A 22,025-nucleotide genomic window follows, 5' to 3' on the forward strand; every position below is an offset into this window, starting at 1 on the left:
CCCTCAACTCCAATTCAAAATCTATCCTATTATTACCTCATTACTCACGTTTCCATCTTCTGCTTCCATTACTTCAATATCTACTTGTTGCATTCCCACTTCTGCCTTATTCATTCATTCATTCATGCCACCTTGGCTAGCATTCATAATTTAATGATATTTATTGTTATTGGCCAACTCCCGAGATTTCCTTTTGGCTCGGCTTCAACCTGCTTCGAATCCATTCATGGCCTGTCCAATGTTTTCTACTCATATGCTCGCTTGATTGACAGTTAATCAATCTTTCGGTTTTAGTTGGATTCTTTTCACACATTCCCTTATTCTTGGGTGACGTTTTCGCCCTCCCTCATGCCTTTCGACCATTCATTTGTCTGCACCTTGTTGGCCAGAAATACTTTCGAGTTAATCCTTTTGACTTTGTCCGCTTGACGGATTGTCGTTTGACTGACTTCTTTCTAGCCGGATTGACTGCAGGCGAGAGGAGTGTCTAAAGCAGATTTCCGGTCTGTAATTGTTATGAGTTTTAAGCTATGGGAATCGTTTCTTAATTCTCTTGTAGGCGTTGGCTGATCGGATCTTGGTTTTTGGATCTTAAAATTTTAGTTCTTGTAGGGAATTAAAACAGCAGTGCACTTGTCTTTTTATCTTAATCCAGTGCTCTAAATGACGTTCTAAAATTTAGAGTCTAAATTTGTTTGTTGTTGCTAATTTGTTTTTGTATCAGCTCGCTGAATATGAACTTGCTGCTCGCCCATAAGCTTTGAGCGGTGGTAGCTATTCCACGAACAATTTTTCGTTTTCCTCTTTCCGTCGCATTCCGTCGCATTCCGTCGCTAACTGTTCTTGTTTCTTCCGATCATCCTCAAACACTTGCACTGTATGCTGTTCTTCCGTTCTTCTTCTGTTTGCACTTTGGTGCTTATTTCGCAGTAGACTATTTGGCGACAATTTTTCGTTTTCCTTTTTCCACCTCATTCCGTCGAAAACTGTTCTTGTTTCTTCCTCGAACATTTGCACTGGAATTCCTTCCTGTTTTTTTGGCGACATTTTTTCGTTTTCTTCTTTCCGCCTCGTTCTGTAGATAACTGTAAAATATTTTGTTTTTGTTTCTCCCTAGATCATCCTCGAACACTTGCACTGAAATTCATTCCTTATAACTTCGGTTTGCATTTTGCTGTTTATTTCGAAGTGGACCATCGTTGTGAGTGTTGAACTGAGTGACAAATTGCTTAGCAAAAACAAAGTGTTTGTCTTTCTCTCAGTGTACAGCTACACAGCAATATAGAAGCGTCACTAAATGTTTTCTTAAATTTGTGTGCGTAAATGCTCTGCCGTAAATCGAATTTGAGCACCCTTGGCTAAGTCAACGAACTATCATATTCCTCTGCTAATTTCTCCCATTAAATTTCTAATTTTTAAACATTACTTTTATACTTTTCCTTGCATTTTATTTTTTATCAATTTGAAATAATTAAAATTACAATTTAATTTAAATACATTTTACATATAATTTACCGCATTAGTTAATCATCATGTCCTGCGTCTATCATCATTATCATCATCAATATTGTGAATATTGTTGCGCAATCTCAGTTAGCATAGTTAATCATTAATATTTAATATATATATTTGTTAATTTTATGAACTAAGGTCGTTTCTAATGCACGAAATTACATTAAAGTTAGGGATTAGAAACTAAACATACAATATGTAATAAATTCAGTTTAATTTTTTGTGCCTCAAACTCCTTTCAATCTGCTTACCAATTAGCGACGTTAATCAAGCATTATGTTAAATGTATTTTTTTTAGAAAATTAACATAAATATTTACACACCTAATGAACAAAATGATGAACTAATAACTAAGATAGTTAGAGGGGAAAAAATGAAGTCTTCAGAAGACGGTAAAGTGGCAAAACCTTAAAACTCGAAACCCAAATAATTTAGCTGCTGTTGCTGTTGTTGCTGCTGCTGTTGCTACTGCTGCTGCTGCTGCTGCGGCTGCTACTGCTGCTGCTTATGCTGGGCTTTCTAGCTAATTAGCTGGCGCATTGAAATTTATCCTAAGAGCTTTCCATTCCATTTCATTGCGAGTCCATGTCCTTGCAGCACAGTTTGTAAATTCGTTTTAATGACGATAATTATCCTGCTGCTGCTGCTGCTGCTGCTGCGAGGATCCCGAACTGTTGCTGCGACATCTTTTGTTCTGCGCTGGGGACTCCCCCATATCGAGACTCTCGTTATCGCTGTCCATGGTCTCGCTGCAATCGCCATCGTTATCGCCACCCATATCGTCCTGTTTCCTCTTGGCCGTGGCCATTTCCGCCGCATGCCGTTTGCGCCACTTGGTGCGACGATTCTGGAACCAGACCTGTAAGGATACAACAGGAAAATTATACTTTAGTATATAGGGTATTAAATTTAATTGATTTTAGTTTAAGATGTAGAAGAACCCATTTAATAACCGATTTCTGAGATTTTTCTAAGATTTTTCTTTGAAAGTGAAAATCGAAATGTAAAAATAACTACAATTTCTTTAAGGAAATCTTAATGAAAAGATATTATTTTTGTTAAGATCGATCTAAAACACCAATATCAACCTAATATCCATCGTTTTTCCTACCCATTCATAGCCCCCAAGTTTTAAATCGAAAGTTCTCTGCATGTGTAATTAGGCGAGTCACATTGTCAAAGTCATTAAGTCAGTGAAGAGGCAGGGTAAAAGGCCCGGCAACAGCCCATAAGTCGCATCATCAACGCCGGTTAACCCTCAATTAAGACAATATTAAGCCCTGGCTGGACAGCCAAATGGCGAAATGTTGCCCGGCAGCAACATCAACGGCATGGCAGCAACAGCAACAGCAACAGCGGCAAAAACTATGCACAAAACCATGACTAACGTCTTTGGCTGCGCTTCATTTTGCCAGCCTCGTTTGCCTCGCTCTGTGGCAACATATGTTGGCCAAAATCCTCAACGAGCCAGCGCCACTCCAATGCCCATGGCTGTTTTAAAAAAGGGGATTCACCCATACCACCCCCCACCCCAAAGTCCCAGGCACGTTTTCCAGCTTTTCGTTTTCTCTGTCTCTCTTTGAAAGGCATGAGGCAGACTCAAAATCGGCATAATTTCTACATTTGCCTGATGATGGAGCAGATTTTTGGTAGCTGTTTGCAGTTAGAATCATTAACAAAGCGTATAAATGGGTACTTAATGTTGGAGTTATGGATGCTGCAGGGTTTTACAGGGAAGGTTTTTGAAGAAGAAAGTGAAGTAAGGAAAAGTTATAAAGTTGATTTGGTAAGAATTTTCACTTCAAAACTAAATTTTATCTAGTCTTAACTTGATTTCCCTTTACAATCCTCAATATTCTAGGCCAACTCAAAGTCCCGTTTACTACCATTACCATAATTACCTATCCCAGACTGTCATAACCATTTCTGTTAAACATTTTCCCCACCCTCACAGCCATGTCGAAATCAACGCCGTAGCCAACAGCCCAAAGGTGCAATTAAACCAGATACAGGATAATTTACAACTTCATTTGCACATTTGTGTAATTATTATTTGCAACATTATGCGATATAAAAATACAATTAATATTTTCCGTGTGTTACAAGCCGCAGAGGCGAGGCGAGAGCAGAGACAGAATTTTCCCAGTGTCTTGGCTGTTGGGAAAAACAACAGACAGCCAGCAACAGCAACAGCAACAGCAATAGCAACAACAACATTAGTTGGCATCATTAAGGCTGCTTTTCATGGTCATTATTTTTTGGTAACATCTGTGTCCATGTTGTTACGGGATTTGCCACTGAGCCATGGGCGAAAAAAGGGAAAATTGAGCTTTGGGGGCAAGTTGGCTGGCTTTCTAGCATTTTCCTTTATACAACCACTTGGTTTTCCACATCTCCATTTCCCCATTTTGTCGTCATCATAACGTTGGTGTATGCGTCATCTAGCACCCACTAAAGCATAGTTGATGTTGCAATGACAACAGATTGCTGGCTCTTAAGGGGTCTCTCTTCAAGTCTTGGTTGGGAAATGTCTTTCAAAATTGAAGAAATATTTAATTTAAGTTTATTTTCCCTTTGCTAATTCTAAATTTTTATTGATTTCCAGAAGGATATAAGGTTAGCAGTACCAACTTTTTGTTTTTCTTTCAATTTCATGGACAACCACATTCCCATTCTTAACTGAAATTTCACAACTGTTTGGCAACAGTTTTATGACCAGAACATCAGGCATTAACCAAGAACTTAGAAGCCGCCCATGGCAGGTATGGCCAGATAGAGGCCAAAAAGTCTGAAGATGGTCAAGATGTTAACCTGAGGGAGCAGAATTTATGACAGCCAACATGTCAAAGTCAATCAAATATTGTGGCAATCAATTTGACTTGGTAACGTTACGCTTCGATTTCGTAAACGGATTCGGGATTGGGTTTGGGATTGGGATTTATTTATTGCGTCAGGAGCAGCACCTCCTCCACCTCCACAAACCAAACTGAACCATCAAACAAAAAGGGAAAATGTTATAAAACATATTCCATTTTGGGCACCACAGCGGGCAGTCCCCGTACAGTTTCCTGGACGGGCCAGCCATCCGTCAGGTGAGCCCAGCAGATAAGGATAAAAAGTGTTATGTAAATTTCACAGGAACGCGCTGGTCGAGGTAGGTAGATGTCAAAAACCAAAAAAAAACTTCTGAGTGTGGCCCTCAAAGCGAAATATATGACTCTTTGGGCAAATTGGAAATTTATTTGTTTACGCGTTCTGTGTGCGGGGGATACTTAAAAGTCATGAAAATTTACAACATGGCTGAGCGGGCATAGTGTTGCCTTTTTTTTTTTTTTTTTTTTTGGTAACATCGACATCTGACAAGTTGGCTCTTGTACCTACTCTTCTTCCTTTTTATTCTTTTCCTATTGGTCCACAGAATTTTTTTTTATTTATTTATTTAAGCCAGGGAGTGTGTGTATGTGTGTGTGTGTGTGTGTTTGTGTATTTTTTAGTTCTGGCTCGTAAATTTTCGTATCCGTATAGCCGGCTCGCCCTCGCTTCTTTATATGGTGGATCGTTTTCCGTATTTATGTGAGTTTGTGATTTATTTGATTTTGTATTTCGTAGCCATAAACTTGAAGCCAACTCAGGGTTTTGAGTCATAAAAATGCATTTGCTTTTTGGTTGATTTTTTTCTGTTATTTTTTTTGGGATTTTTCTTGGTTTTTTTTTTTCAACTAATTGCTGAGCAAGCCTAGAAATCGTCTTCAGTGCTTATGTAAATTCCTGGTCAAAAACCCCATTCATTAACACACAATCAAATCCATTAGCCTGGTCACAATAGAATTTTTCCTAAGATCTAACATAGAAGAAAAAAAAATCAATTAGACATTATTAACCCCCCCTCCCACATTTCTGTCATAAGGCAGGCAGGCCCATTGTCAGCTCGTTGGCCTGTCAGTTTGGCCCATTGTCATTGCCAAAACTGTCATTTCTGACAGTTGCCTCGAATTGGATTTGGTCCATAAGCTTTCATAATTCCAGTGCTAATTATGCGTCGCGATCTTTGTCTCATCGAGAGTAACAGATCATAAAAAAGCCTTCTTTTGGTCATAATAAAGTATGGCCACTTAGCCACATTCCTAAAAATGTTCTTTTATGGTAATGGAATATTGTTAATTTCATAGAAAATGTTTTGATTTTTGTTTAGGAATAGGAATGCTAAAAGCTGGTCATAAAGTTTAAAGTGTTTATGGAGAGTTTTTAGATGATTTTTAGGTGTAGTTTTTGGGGAGTGATTATTGGACTTTGACTTGAAGTTTTTAACATGTTTTTAGGTACTAAAAATATACAAAAAATATCTATATCTTCCTTAAATTTAAACAGTAATTTATTAGATTTAAGAGTTATTTTATGGACACTTAACTTTAAGCAGGTTTAATCCTTAACTTTTATACTAAGCACCTTCCCTCTTTATGACTCTCTTTTTTATGTTAAACAGCTTTAGTCGTAACCCTCCAAAAACACCCCAAAAATAACCCTGCTCTTACCCATGCTTAATTAATTTCCCAAATTATCTTTTGCTTTAAGCCAATTACAGCAAATGGCAGAAACAGCTCTTCCTTTTGCCTGTTTATCGTGGCCCCTCTCTCTCCCCCTCTCTCAATCTCTCTTTCTACCATTATTTCTAACCACCTACTCTTAACAAAACAATCCCTAGGAAAGTGTTTACATACATTGACTGGACAATCAGGACCCAAAATGCCATTACATTTATGCAAAACAAGACGGGTGGGGGGTGTGGAGGGAGAGAGGGGCAAAAATCACGAAAAAGCTATAACAACAAAACATGCAATAATTTTATTGCCCCAAAGTGGACCTCCTCCTAACTATGCCCCCGCCCCCACCACATGGACTGTCATTAATAATGGCCACAGACGCTATAATTCACCAGGGGGGTGGTGGTACTCCAGAGAGGGGTACTCCCGCTCATAAGAGCGTACAAAATGGCGACCATTTGCATTAAATGATTGCTAAAACGAAAGGACGAAAGGAGTGGCTCTCTCTCATTCGCCGTCTGTGCCCAAAAACGGTTTTAATTATGATAACAGCGCAATTATTCTTGTCAAGATCATTTGACCAACCACCCACAGTCATATAAGTGCACTGAGAGAAAAGTCAGTTAGATTTGGTAACTTGTAAAAAGTGAAAATTAAAAAAAAAAACTATCTTTATGCTACATAAGAACTTTTCTTTCCTGCCCACAAAAATCTCTTTTCTAACTAACTAAGACTACCTAAAACTCTCCCCATAATTTCTCTCAGTGTTTCAGCCACTTTGCATTTTGTCTGTCTGTCATAATTTGGCTTGGTTTTTGGGGGGCGGCTGTTGTCCAGTTGCTGCCTTTTTGTTTGTCAATTTGCATACTATCATCGTCATGGCTGTTTTTCATCTGGCTCTGGCTCTGGCTCTGGCTAACACACACACACACACAGAGACACTGCCACACATGCACGTACACTAATTGAATATGTATGAAGCTGGCAGGATGCCCATCGTTGTCGTTGTCCCTTCTGTGCATTCTGTGCCATCTCGGGTCCAGAATTTAATTTACACTCACCCAAAAGTCATGCAGTCATTTGGCATGTCTATCAGTGAGAGACAGAGAGACGAGTTGAGGCAGCAATAGAGGGAGGGGGGTGGACTTGCTTCAACCCGAAATCCTGCAGTTTCCATCCATCTCCATGTCCATTTGTACTCGTCATCAGCGCATTCCCTCTTTGTCCCCCCCCCCCTCTTCCTGGATCCTGTTTAGTCCTTAGCACAAAATGACGCATATTTAGCTGCAGCTCAAGCCATCAATCCTGAATGTTCATCTATCTATCTCTATCTCTGTTCCTTGGCCTTCTCTCTCTCTGTCACTCTATCTCTCTCACTCTATCTCTTTCTCTGTCTCTGTCTGCCCCTTTGCCTCATTCTTTGGCAATTAATCATTTTTCCTCATCATAAACGTGATTTCTTTTCCACTCCTGATTGCGTTTGGTTGTGTGGCGGGGAAAGGTTTTCCCTTTTGAGGTTTGGGGAAGCTTTTTTGGAGGAGCACAAATGAGGCAATCATGTCCTTCTAATCGGTATATATGATTTGGGAATATATAGTTTCTGACAAGAAGATGATTTTTTAATAGAATTTTTTGGAAAATACTTAAATTTGGTTAATTAGAAAGGCTAGTTAAGGCCACTTTTCCATAAATAACTTTCTGGAAAGGAATCATTGTTGAAAATATTTCAAATCTTTGTCTTTAACCCAACTAGAAGACTGATTAAAGTTTATAGATTGGTTTATTATTTAACGTTTACTGAAGTTCTATGGAAGAAAAGATTCTTTCAAAGACTTTCTAAAGCAAAGAACCTAAAAGTAAGAAGTTAACCTCTACTTATAACTTCTCCCAAAACTCCATCTAAAGACGGCAACCTTTCCCTATTTAACTCTTTTTTAAAAACCCTCCAAAAACCGTTGATTTTAAAACCCAAAGAAAACCAATTAACCTGCCCGGCTTACAGCTAATGCAAGAATTACAAGAAACCACAGCATGAGATACGGAAACCACGGGAAAAGATACAAAATCCGGGAAGGCACACGCCGCGTAACCACGGACGTCCAGCGACCAGGACACGTGCGTTTCCCCGGTTAGGATTACAACAAAAGTTGATGACAACAAATTTGACGACACAAAGGATTTATTTGTTGATAACATTTCCTCCTCCCCTTCTTTTTTTTCTGATGGTGTGTTGTATGGGTGGAAAAAAGGCAGGAGTTTAAAATGGAGGATAACACATTGCACTAAGCCTTTCCCCAGGGGGGAAATGGTTAACCATTGGCGCCATTTTGTATGGCCGTTGGTGGGTTGGGGTGGGCTAAGGCCAAAAAATCCATGAGATTTGCCTTTCAATAAAAATGCAAATTTGTCAGAAAAGTCAGAAGGGGAAGGTAAAACCAGCGGAGTTCTTGTCTACCTTTTTTGGAGTCACTTTTTTGGTTTTACGTTTACGTTTTTTGTTCGAGTTCAAGTTGATTGCCTCATCCGCCAATTTTATGAGTTTTTAATTTGCATTTAGCTTAAGAACTGAGTTTAAGGGTTTTTTTTTTAGTAGAGAGAAGTCTTACCTTAACCTGCGACTCGGACATTCCTAAGGCATAAGCGAGCTTGGCACGCTCTGGTCCGGCCAGATATTTGGTTTGCTCGAAGGTCTTCTCCAGGGCGAAGATCTGCTGACCACTGAATGTTGGGCGGGTGTGTTTCTTCTTCCCATCCTTATCGTTCGATGGATGATGCTGATGGGATTGGGATATATTGGCGGACACTGAAAAGGTGTTAATAAAGAATATTATATATTAGTTTAAGTTCCAAAGTTAAGTTCAGATTTCTAAGTTCCTTATTTCCTTTCATAATTTATCATTAAATTCCTCTTCAAATCTCTTCTCCTCCCCCCGGAAAACTTTTCAAATTTCCAAAATTCAAACACTTTGATCACCTTGTTTACAAGCATTTCTCTCAAAATTTATACTTTACGTTCTCTACCCCGAAAAGTATTTATTATGAATTGTTAAATGATGTCGCCGTAAGGATGTGGAAAAAGTTGTTTAGCGCATCCTTTTGGGGGTGGCTGGAAAATGGTTTTGTTGTTGCGGCAGAAAAGTTTTTATGACATTTATTAATTGTTTACGAGGCGACAGCTGCTAATTTGAGAGGAAACTTTCTGGGACAATGGCAAGTGGGAAAAGGTGTTTAGGGGTTGTTAACTATGAGGAGATGATTTTGGTGCTCTTAGAAATTAATTTAAATATTTTTTAAAAACATTTAGAATGTAAAAAGCCTTTTTGGATGAAAAATTATTCAAAATGCATAGTTTTTTAGATAAGAAAAAATCTTAGGAAATATAAATTTAAAGATTTTTGATCAAAATTATGAACTTTCTTTCCTCCATAAAAGTTACACTTTGACTAATATTATTCCCCCGCCCCTCCCATAATAATTACTCAGTAATTACAATTTGGCCAGAAAATGAATGTACAGAAAATCAGACTGAGAAAAAATCCCCAAACACACGTTTGCCCAATTAACAAACCGAAATTGACCGCAGCAATTTATGGTACAAGGAGTCCGAGGAGGGAAAACTTTTGTCGTCCTCGTCGGAGCCTTCATTAAAATCAATTAGCAAAAGCGACGACGACGACGGCGACGACGACGACGACAGTGAGAGGCCAATAAAAGTGAGTCCAAAAACAGAACGCCCACTCCGGGAACCACGCCCACGCTTAACCAACAAAAAAGGGCGTAGACAAGAGGGGGGTCATGCCTAAGCTACGTGCCCTGTTGGGTCGTAAAGTCAGTCAAGTGGACATGGAGGGTGGTCATAAAATTAAACGGTAGCAGTGGGAATGCCCAAAAAAAGGGGAGTGGGCGGTGGTGGTGGTTTACATCTGTATATATGTATGTGTATGTGTGTGTGTGTGTGTGTTTTTGTGCTTTCAATTAATGTTACCCCATTATTAAATGATCCCTAATTATGTGAAATGATTTAACTAAATATGCACAAGGCAGAACCCAAAAGGGTACAAAAAGGGGGCTATGGTTGAAAGGTAAAGCCGCAGACCAGCCGTCGTTGTCCTTTTAAAAAGGGGGTGGTGGTCTTCCGTTCTATTTTGCCCTGAAACTTTGTGTCCCTTTATGATACTTTGGTGCCATTTGCGCAGAATTATTAATTTAAATTATTATTTCTAACAGCTTTCATATAGATAAGGTTGCCTCTTTTTTATATGGGTTAAAACTTGAACTATGTGGGGTTAAATGGAAGGAAAGGATGTGGGTTTGGCTAGAAGAAAGGGTTGTAATTAAAGGAAATGCGTTAAGGTTAGCACTGAAGAAAAGCTAAGAGGAAGAGATGGAAGTTTAGGGGAATATGTTGAGGGGTAAAATGTAAAAATTGGTTATTTTTCATTAACAATTTTAACACTTTTAACTTTAACACTTTAACACTTTTAACTATCTTTTAAACTTTGTTTTAGTTATTTTTAAGATGAAAATTGCTTGTAATTTTGGTTATTAACTTAAAGTTGATATTTAAAGAAGGCAAACTACAGGGTGGCCCATCTAGCGTTTGCTTTTTGATCTATCAATAATTTTGACTTTGACATTTCGAATGTCATTGCTTATGTCTTAGATATTTAGTAGAAGGTTTGCGGTTTACAAAATGGTTAAGTTTAGACTTGAAGAAAATTGCGAAAATTTGATATTTTAATAGCGAATGCAAATCTTACGTGGGCCACCCTGTAAATGAAAAACCCTGCTTATAGCTATCATTACAGATTATGGTCTAATGATTCTATATTTAAGTATAAGCCAATAAACTTTCCTAACCTAAGATTTGCTTATTAAATCCCTATCCATCTCATTTCAATAACCCTGTCAGCTGCTGTTTTGCCCCACTTTTCTAGCCATGTTATGAAAACCAAGTGCCCTGCCAAATATAAAAATGTTTCTGGCATTAAATTTATACGTTTTCATTTGTTTTTGTTGTTTTTTTTTTGTTTTTCGCAGACAATTCTGGAGCTTAACAGGACTTGTCAATAAAGGGGGTTGGGGCTGGTTCGAGGGCATCTACCGCGGACTTTCGCTTTGAATGGTTTGCTTTTTTTTTGTTTTTGTTGGCCATGTAACAAGCGTAATCCCTTGCAAGAAAAATTGTAGCAGTGATAATTTTTTTTTTTTTTTTTTTTTGTTCTCTTTCGGTATAGCTATCTCGGTTGGACCCGGGGTTCTTTGGCGGTTGGCAGCTGCGTCCTGCAAGGACCCTCATAAATAACCGACAAATATGAAGCGTTTATTTGCTCATGTCACGGCCCTCAAACGCAATGCAATGAAATGGAAATGGTCCACCCCTGCTGTCTCTCCTCTCTCTCCCTCCTTTTTTTTATCCCCCATCCCCTTTATGGCACGCCCCTGGGTTCTTCGATCGAAGGCAGTGGCAGTGGCAGTGGCAGTTGTCTATAATCGCATAAGTCACCCTGTTGGCATCGCTGCATTTGCACTTTTTCCTCCCAACACTTAAATGATTTTCTTTTTTTTTTCGTTTTGGATTTTCCTTCAGTGCCAATATTTTTTACGGCATTAATATTATTTTTTTTCTGGAGGGTGGGGTTTGGCAGGGAAAGTCAAGGTGGGCGTGTGCTGTGTTTTGGTGTAAATGTTTCCCTTATTGAAAATATTAAAACCTCATTTATTATCGGGTGTGGAGGGGAAATAAAGAAAGGAAAGGCGGAAAATTTTGATTTGTTAAGGGACTGAGTTGAGGGAGACAATCGTTAGCACCAAATGTTGATAGACAGGGGGTTATCTAATGAAATTGTAAGAGTGGGAGGGGTTTGCCTCTGTAGTTAGAAGTTCTAAGAATGATTTTCCTATAAAAACAATTTGGAAAATATTTAAGAAATGTTTTACATTTCCCCTTCTACCTATCCTTATTCCCAAAAGACTCTCCTTAAGGCCTCTTTCCATCCCACACATTCCCGTCAATCTGAATCATTTCCAACCGCTTTATCACGTTGATATAACAATCTTGTAAAATGTTAATGCCAATCTGGTTGTTGAGCAGTAAACTTCTTGCACACCAGTTGGGGCGGCTAATCCGCACCTTTTTATATACCCCAGGTAGTAGGGGGGATATATACATATATATATATATATATATATGTATATGTGAGATGGTAGGTTGGCTCATTAAGTGCCACTGCTGGCACTGCTCTCTGTCTCTCCCTCTTGCAACTTGTGCGGTGTTTTATGGCCTGTTTTATGCCCGATTATATGCTTAAAGCACAAGTTTTACAGGAAGCTAGGGTGGGGCGGGGGGTGGTAAATTCCAAAGGGGATGACACAGAAAATGCCACTTGAATTTTAATTAAACGCAACAGCTAGAAAGGCTAGTGCCGTCTCTCTCTCGGCTGTCTTCATTAAGCTTAATGAATTGTGTCAAACGCAGACTGCGGTTTCAGTTGCCATCTCGCTCTGCATTTACGTTGCCTTTTACCTCTCTTTCTCTCTCTCCCTCTCTCTCTCTCTTTCTCTCTGTGCCTTCCTGTATTTACTTTTTATGCTAAAGTTAATTATTTCATTAGCACAATGCGGTTACACGCTTTATTTTAATTTTGCTTTTAATGAATAAAAGTCGGGTTTGCAGGTTATGGCAAGGAAAGAAAAGAGAAGAGAAGTTTTTTGAATGAGAAATTGTGAAAGGAATATGACTGATATATGTTTTTTTCTTCTAATAAACTATAATATGATTACTCACTATTTACCCAACGATAACTAACTAACCTACCCCTAGAAAATGCCACCAAATGATAAGCTAACTTAGCCAAATAATATCCCTGCCGCCTATCAACCATTATGTAAGCCAACTTAATACCATTTCGAATGTAATAAATACAAATTTCGCAATGAACTCGCATAAATTGAATGGCAATAAATTGCAATTAATGAATTGCCAGGCAAATATTGATAATAAACTATAAAAAAAATAATCACAATGATAACAATAAACAGGTGGAATAAATAAAGCCAAATGAAATGAAAAATTCCATGGCTTAATCAAAGAGTAAATAATGCCACCCAAAAGCTAATCAAATGCAATTGCATTATTAATAATAAATAAAATGTGTTGAAAAAAAAGGAAAAAACAAAAAACAAAAAAATCATAGTCTACATTTTAGGGCAGGAGAATAAATTCAAATAACCGTTTGTGTGTGTGTGTGTGGGTGTGTTATGCGCACACGCACACATAGATATACAGCAGGGAAAAGCTTTCCTCCTTGTTAACATGACAGCCTACAAGCACATAAACACAAATACACATGCATGTTGGGCTGCTCCATTTCGGGATAAAAAGGAAGTAGAAAAAAACACAAACACTGAGTAAAGTAAAACAAAGCATCATCCCCCTTGAAATTCTTGCTAGATAATAATGTGGCAACATATTCTCGCAGCGTCTGTGTCTGCCTTTATCTTCCTATATATACATTATGTATATATATATATCTTTGTATACAGCCCAGTCTGCTTAAACATTTTGTTTTCGGCTAACGAAAGTTTTTTCCGTCTGGATACGCCAGCTGTCGCATCTTTCCCAGCCATAAATACGTTTATATATACAGAAATAAATAAATAAAAAACGAATATAAGGAATGGTTGTATGTTTATGTAAATAGCCGAAATATGAGAATGTTTTACGTGGCCAAAGTTAACCAAAGACAGAAATGATGCGGAAACAATGAGCCTTAGAAACTGACAATTGAGAAATGTTTTTCAAATTCAATTTTATGGCTTGTTAGACTTGACTGAGATTCTTAAATAAGAAAATATTGATTTTTAGTTTAGAGAAGAAGAATGAAAGAATGAAAGAGCTTTAAGAATTTTCAGACTTGAAAACATATTTTCTTACAACTTCAGTTCTGTTCTTTCTACTCTTTAAAAAATCTATAATTTTCTGCTGACCATCCATCCAGTCTCCTTAACCAATCCAAACCATTCGCTGCTCTGTTTAGCAAATCAATTAAATCAATATTTGCTTAATGTTGCCCACAGAGCTACCAAAAAGCGTGAAAATTCCCCAACACCTAACGACACACTTCAGAAATCAAATTGAACACAAGACAAAAATAAACACCCAACCAGTCTGTGCCACAAATCTCTCTCTTTCTCTCTCTCTCTGGGCAGCCAACACAACCATCGAAGATCGCTTGAATGCAAGAAAATTGTGAACGATTTCCGAGTTTTGGACCAAGATTTTAGTGCCAAGTCATGGCCGCAATTAAAAGGCAAACAGCAGCAGCAGCAGCAGCAGTAGCCCACAGCACTAAATCAAATCAATTGCCAATGCGAACGATGATAATAATGATGATGATGATGATGATTATGATTATGAGAGGGAGGGAAGGGAGAGACCTTTAAACAAATAAATAAACAATTGTTTGGAAAAAGAAAACGAGTTGGTGGCACATTACTTAATGAGCTTAGCGATGCCTATAAATAGATGTAATAATGAAGTAACCAGATCAGAAAACTCAAATCAGAAATCATCTGTGTCCAGTAAATTAATATTTCATATGTGTAAAGTATAGTTGGGGTGCCATCCCAGCATCATCATCTTGACCGATCATTATCGACTTTTCTGTAGAGTCATGCCGAAAGAGAGCTCTCCGTGCCCGCTGATCGTGTCAAAGTGGTTCCTCAACACTTATTAATGAGTCGGACAATGCAACTTGCCCCCAGTTGTAAGCCGCATTGGTAATCACTTGAGAAGACCATTGCGCCTGATCACCATGATCATTAGTTGGGCATTCGCTGCGCTTTGTTAACGGTTCACCAGTTCCTCGCCTGATCACCCTCAATCTGATTCGATACCCCCAAAACAGGAAGTTGAAATCGCAACGAGGTGTGCCCGCCTTTACAATCGTAACCAAATTACGCTCTCAATTCACCGATCAATCGTAAATTAATGTTTGTTTTGCTGACAATTTGCAATTTACTTACTCGTATTGGAGAGACGTTCGCGCCACGCTATGGGATTGGCCACCAATCCTTGTAATCCTGGCCAGTACAGGTGCGTGCGATCCACTATGTGGCCGGCGTGGGTCTTCAATGGAGCTCCCTGACTCTGGGATAGATATTGAGCCATTCCCGCTGCTGCGGCGGCAATTGAGAAGCGGGGAATGCCAGCTGAGGGGGGAAGAAATAGATGGAAATGTGATTAGTAATGAGTTAAACAGGGGTATGTCGGGTAATTATTCTTAACAGAGAGAAAGATATATATGGCAGGGGTGCACAACGCCTATGCCCTGAGTGCTCTTTGGTTTTTGTAAATGCTTCCTGCATATCGATACTCTGCATATCGATATACTCGTCGTAAGCTTTGAGCGCTGACTGCGCTATTCCACTAAAAATTTGTCGTTTTCCTCTTTCCGCCTCATTTCGTTGCTAACTGTAATATATTTTGTTCTTGTTTTTTCATCCTCTCCTCTTTGGATCATCCTCGCTCTTCGAACACTTGCACTGGAATATATTCTTTATTCCTTCTCTTCGCAATTTACAGTTAGTTTTGCATTTGGCGGTTCAGTAAGGTGAGTGAGTAGCGTAAACACGTTTCTCTTTCTCTCAGTACACAGCTGCAAGCCTACACAAAAGCATTACTAAATATGTGCACGTTTTCTTGTATTTATGTTAGTAAATGCTATGCCGTAAGACGAATTTGAGTAGCCCTGATTTAAGGTCTACAAAACGGAATCATAGATTCTTATTTGATGTTAAAATGAGTTACCTAATTATCTAAGTATTGTAAGTAGTAAGTTTTGAAGTAATAAAAACTTAAAGTCGTATTAAATAATACTTTTAAAAGCCTAGAACCTATCAATCAAGCTTGTCAATTTCATAATCAGCTACAAAATACCCGCCCCATTAACTAATCCTCTCAAAAGTTGATTTCCCCTTCATGAGATTTTCGCTAGAAAACATTCTCAACTAACCAATCTTTCTGCCCACTCATGCTGAACTCACAGACTCGAATACAAAACGGAATTTGTTCGAATTAATTAAAGGCCATTAAATAATTTGTCACAAAAAGAATGAGAGACACATTTGGTCACAGAGGCATTTAAAGAAAAAAAATCAAAAAAAAAAAAAAAAAAATATATCGAACGAATCAAATCACATAAACGCCCTCGTTAAAAATAATTAAAAATGTTATGGCAAATTGTCAGCACCCTGTCGGCTCCGCTCCCTCCCTCTCCACCCAAGCCACACTGTCATGTCACCACAATGCGGATCGCATTTAAGTGAAAAAGTCGAGAAAAAATCAAAGCCATAGAGAGGAGGTTGAAAAACCAAATCATTTTAGTGAAACGACAACGTCACAGCGTCAACCCATTTCCTATGTTTCCTAGCCACCGTATTGGCCACGTTTTTCGTGTGTCATTTTGATTTAATTACAAACAATTTGACAACTAATTGCTGCAACATTTAACGTTAAAACGCGTATCTCATTACGTTTTGTGTGCGGTAATTTTGCAATTTGATATTATAACCAAATTGGGTGGGAGGGGTTTTCGTAGAAAACGTTGTGCCCAATAACCTAAAATTGCTCTGATTAGGTAAAAAGGGTTCAGCCGGGAGGGGGGCAGTGCGTTGGTGGTGTAATGACAGAAAAGGGGGTTGACTGTGGGTTGGGGGGGTATACTCGTATATTGAATCATATATGGAATCATGCCAAACCGGATTCGTAAACAAAACAACAATTTTCGTACGTTTTTGTTCGCTGAGGTTGGCTCTTTTATTTTTCTGTTTGGTTTGCGAAACGAGTTTTTGAAGCATTTAAAATATTTCGCGTTTTTTTTAGTGTGTGTTTGTGTGTGTGTTTGTTGCATGCATAATATCTATTGATTCGTGTTTGATATATATTTTAGTGTTGCATAATGATTTTATGCATTGAATTGGGGTCTTTGGGGTAGATGATGGTGGCTATACAGGGAGTTAAGGGGTCTCTAACAGGTACTACAGACTCTAAAATTTTAAGTTAAGCTTGTATTTATGTTAATAAAAATAGAAAATAATATAAGAAAATGCCTTTTTGGCTTTATAATACAGCCTTTAAGTGGTTGATTCTCTGAATTAATATTTACTTTATATTACTTTGAGGAATAATTAAACTTTAAGGGCTGCAAAGTCTATTTTACAACCTAAACTACACTCTATATTTATGAAACCCCATTTGACTAATAAACTTCGAAGTTAAAAACAAGAGGAAACGCTATAGTCGAGTGCCGCGACTATAAGATACCCGTTACTGTTTTACACAATTTTAAAATATTAATTTTGCTAGTGGAAATTCACAAGGCGCCACCTATTGTCAGAGAAAGTATGTTGAGTATGCTTATAGTGACGTCACTGCCCATGTGAGGCCTTATAACTTAATTTCTTCATAAATAGCGAAATAATATTCCGATTTGAAAAATCTTTTGTAAATCGATAGATATTAACAGAAATAAGTTACACAAGGTCAAACGAAGGCATTCATAATAATATTATAGACTCCACAGTTTTCCGCGGTTTGTGGGCGTTAGAGTGGGCGTGGCCAGATGCAACTTCGTGGCAAGTTCCAGAGGCATCTCCTAAATACGTGTTCCTAAGCAAAATTGTGTAGCTTTTATAGTTTTCGAGATATTTGCATTTTTGGTTTTTCGGGTTTTGTGGGCGTTAGAGTGGGCGTGGCGTGATCGGAAAAAACAATTCCCATTGGGAGCATCATAGAAACCTACATGCTGGATCCGAACTTTCTATCTCTTATAGTTACCGAGATATCAGCTTTTCTAGAAAATCCGAAAACCGTCTTTTGAGCCTTGTGGGCGTATGGGTGGGTGTGGCCGGATAGTAGCAGCACTATAAGATGCGCTGTCATCTAAAGATTATACTCTCTGAATTTCAATTTTCTATCTGCAATAGTTCCTGAGATTTCAGCAATTTTAGTTTTTTGCGATTTGTGGGCGTTAGAGTGGGCGTGGCAGGATGCTGTAATAAACTTGCGCTGTCCCGGGACCTCAAGAATCTTCATGCTTAATCTCAGCTTTGTATCTGCTATAGTTCCTGAGATCTCAGCGTTCATACGGACGGACGGACGGACGGACGGACGGACGGACGGACGGACGGACGGACAGACGGACATGGCTCAATCGACTTCGCTATTGATCCTGATCAAGAATATATATACTTTATAGGGTCGCAAAAGCTTCCTTCTATCTGTTACATACTTTTCAACGAATCTAGTATACCCTTTTACTCTACGAGTAACGGGTATAAATATTCAATAATATAGAGGTCCTAATATATATCAAAACCCAATCCAAAACTCACCTCCTGTTAAAGCACTTAGACCCGCCGATGTGACCGGCGGCGGTTTGGAGAGGATAGTATCGATGCCATGCGGATTGGGTGCCCCTTGGCTATTGGTATTCGTGGTCGTAGTAGATGATGACGAAGAGCTGCCGCCAGATCCCCGATCACTGATCAGATGTGAGTTCGGGCTATGTCCGTATGACAAGCCATTAGCCGACGAACTGCCGACACCTTGACCCGTCTTCATTTCCGTGGTCATCGAGTGAAGAGCAGCCAATGGTGGACCCAGAAAACTTAGCGGCAGCTTGTGATCCATATGGTTGTTATTGTTGTGGCCAACAGGATTACCTCCATGGTTGGCATTATGCAAGGCCAGTGGGTTAACGCCATGATGATGGTGCTGGAATTTTGCCCTCTGACTGGTAAGATTCTCGGGACTATAGTCGTTCGGCACCTGTGGCGGTGGACTGGCAGATTCGCTGGTCTGGCAAGGATCCTCCGCTCCACTGCTTCTCTGGCTCAAAGCATACGACTTGGCACTATCCACACCGGGACTGGAATTGTGCTCGTAACGGGGAGATGGCGAGGAATCGGAATGAAGTCTAGAGGAGGCAGGTGGCGGTGTCGTTGATGGTGAATCTGAATCCTTTAAGCCACCGCCATGTGCCGCCTTTAGCAACATCAACGGACTGCTGTTATTATTGTTATTGCTATTATTGTTATTATTAATATTATTATTATTATTGGCATAGACGGCCGCTGCAGCCGCTGCACTATGGTAATCGGCCAGCTGTTGTTGGTAATCCGCCGCTGCCATCGCATGGGCATGTACATCCGCGAATCCATTACTCATGGCCGCGGCCAAATGATGACGTTGCGCCGCCGACGGTGGACTACCCTGTGCGGCGGCCGCAAAACTATGATGTCTCATATACGGATTTATTAGATCCATCTCAGGTGCTTCGTGTCCGTAGTCCAAACACTCTGCGTGCTGTGGCTGCCTGTAGAAACTGGGCGGCAGGGCCAAGTTAAAGGCAGAATTGGCGGACAGCTGAAAGCTTTGAGCCAGCTGCTTGGCCGCCAACTTGGCCTCGTTTGGTGGTGGCGTGGGCGAGGGATTGCTACTGCCACCCGCCGGTGTGATACTGAGGAATGGACTACCCAGCTTGGGATCGGTCTATGAATGGTGCTTTACTCGGAGAAGATGGAATCTTAAAGATATTATTGGATTTAAGTGGTCAGGAATGAATTTTCACTTTGACTTTGGTAGTCTTTTTGTTAATCTTTAATCTTTATTTTTGGGATATTTTTTAAATGTCATATAGTTTTATTTTTAATCAGTTTTATTTGTTTTTTTTTTTTAACCGAGTTGATCAGCAGTTTTGTTTCCAGTTTTATGCTGCCGTTCACTTTATTTCTATTCCTTTCAAGTTTTACCGTTTTTGGTGCTTTTATTAGGTTTTTTTTTAAGTCGTTCACCGATAACAATTCTCAAAATTTGTTTATTTTATATTCAATATCAAAAGATCTCAAATCTTTGTTTCTCACAAACACGAAACCAATTTCTGACAGAAGTTTTAGTCCGAAAAAAACACGTTTTATTTAGATCGTTCTTTGGATTTTAATAATCTTCAATTATTTTAATATTTCTGTTCACCGATTTCAAGAGAGATCAGACTAACGATTTAGGTAACTCCGTGTCCGGGATATATCGGAGTGAATAAAGAGACAGAGACCCGCGCGTGTCCGCTTGTTTAGGCCTACGACTAGCGAATGATTTCGAAATTGACTCGACTGGCCCTCCGTCGCACAATCTCAGTTTCAGTTTCAGTTTTGGTTTTGGTTTTCCGTTTGGGTTTGGGTCTTGGGTCTTGGGCCTGGGAGGTATGACTTTCAACCCTCCCGTATTCCGGATTCCACTCACCCAGCCAATCTCTCTTCTAGCAAGTGCGAGTGAGAGGTATGAGTGTTGTTATCCCACTTGCACACACATAGCTGTATCTCTTTTGCTCGCATACGAGTGTTCCACAATCAGTGTAAACATGAAATGCAGACTGGAACGCAGTGGCATTGGCACAAAACGAATGGGAATTTTATTATGTACATCATTAAAATCAACTATTTCGGATTCGGATTGGAGCCTGGGACTGAAACGGGAACTTATCCCGGTACTCGTTTGCTCTTTCGCTCCCTCCCCCTCCCCCCATACTGTGTCTCTTTCTGGCAAACTGGTATTCGGCTTGGCTGAGTGCATTTTCATGGGTTTTTCCCTGGACGTTTTTGGATTGTGGGTGGCCTTTTTGTCGACTGCGAGAATTCCGTTTATTTGTTTAAAAAGCTATAAATATTGAGACCGGGGCTGGCAGCCTTTTTTCCTTGGCCTTATTCATTTAAATAATTAAAAATTGTGATGGCGATAAATGAGAGTAAAAAATGTAGGAGGTGGAAAATAGAGGAAATTGTAGGAAGAAAGTTAAGGGGAAAGGGTTTTATAGATTGTTTAATAAATATTTTTGGTGGGTAACTAAAATGGTAAATACTTTAAATAATAATTATAATATATTAACACTGTTTTGTGATAGAAATATTGAATTATTTTTGAAATACTTAAAATTTAAGTACATTTTGATATGCTTAAAAATCATAATTGCTTATAATCTTAAATAAGCAATATATAACCCAACTATTAAGTATTAAGTTCTTGATATTTAATCATTTAATCTTTATAAATATAACCCATAAAATATCCCTAATATATAACTTACCATTCAAAAACTTATCTGTTGATTTCCCCAACCCACTCTTTCAACACCGAACTGAATTAATACGCTAATTAACATTTTAATATTATTATGTGCATGTTGTTGGGTCTGAGGAATGTTAACCCACCGACGGCCAACGATTTATATTTATGTTTATCTATATAAAAATGCCGCTGTTACTGCTGCTGCTCACACACACACATACAGCCATACACACATGCAGACACAGACAGACGGTCTACATACAAATACAAAAATGCGCTTCATTTAATAATAAACTACACAAAATTTTAATTTACTCAGACAAAACGGTGAGATCTTATAGGAATGAAATGGGAAATGAAATCCAAGGCTAGGCCACACCTACTAAGGCCAAAGAGAGAGAGAGAGATAGAGAGAGAGAGACCACCGACCGCCATTGTTGAATGAGTGAATGTGAGGGGAAGTAAGAGAGCGAGACAGAAACCCACTCAACCGTTGAGTGAGTTTCTCTGAATTTTCTCGGGTCATTTTCCACCACAGCTTGTTGATTTTCCACTGTGTTCTTTATTTAATTGACTTTGCCGGCCCCATAAAAAAATGTCCACAGCCCCAGACTTTAAATACTCCTCAAGACCTAACTCATTTCTAAGTTTTTCTTATTTTTGTCTAAGCTTATATATATATTTTCTAAGCAGCCCGCATCTTTAACTTTGATCTTAGGCAATTCACTATAAATTTATGCAAGGCAGAAAACATGTCAAAGAATTTTCCCCCTTATCGCTGTTAACAGATCTCAAACGAAAAACAATGAAAAATGTACACTGAAAGGGATTAAGAGGGTTAAGAAAAT

At 38.9% G+C, this 22,025-nt stretch overlaps 1 protein-coding gene across 1 annotated transcript; it reads right to left on the reverse strand.

Moving 5' to 3' along the window:
- Nucleotides 1-1,492: 1,492 nt before the first annotated feature.
- LOC108106008 (motor neuron and pancreas homeobox protein 1) lies at nucleotides 1,493-20,870 on the reverse strand. Its single transcript, XM_017212853.2, has 4 exons — nucleotides 18,450-20,870; nucleotides 15,081-15,266; nucleotides 8,660-8,856; nucleotides 1,493-2,371 (listed from the first exon to the last, which is right to left on the reverse strand). The coding sequence occupies exons 1-4, from the start codon at nucleotides 19,381-19,383 to the stop codon at nucleotides 2,129-2,131; spliced, it is 1,560 nt and encodes a 519-aa protein (XP_017068342.1). The 5' UTR covers nucleotides 19,384-20,870; the 3' UTR covers nucleotides 1,493-2,128.
- Between the last annotated feature and the right edge of the window lie 1,155 nt (nucleotides 20,871-22,025).

This window comes from Drosophila eugracilis, unplaced genomic scaffold (assembly GCF_018153835.1).
Source record: "Drosophila eugracilis isolate 14026-0451.02 unplaced genomic scaffold, ASM1815383v1 contig_2154, whole genome shotgun sequence".
NCBI classification, from domain to species: domain Eukaryota; kingdom Metazoa; phylum Arthropoda; class Insecta; order Diptera; family Drosophilidae; genus Drosophila; species Drosophila eugracilis.

Bases quoted from the DNA above. Each gene is read 5' to 3' on its own strand.
- LOC108106008 (XM_017212853.2), bottom strand. From the start codon at position 19,383: ATGGATCTAATAAATCCGTATATGAGACATCATAGTTTTGCGGCCGCC. The intron at 15,267-18,449 runs GTGAGTTTTGGA...TTCCCCCCTCAG, and splicing joins TCTAAGTGCTTTAACAGGAG to CTGGCATTCCCCGCTTCTCA. The intron at 2,372-8,659 runs GTAAGACTTCTC...GTATCCTTACAG, and splicing joins TGTCCGAGTCGCAGGTTAAG to GTCTGGTTCCAGAATCGTCG.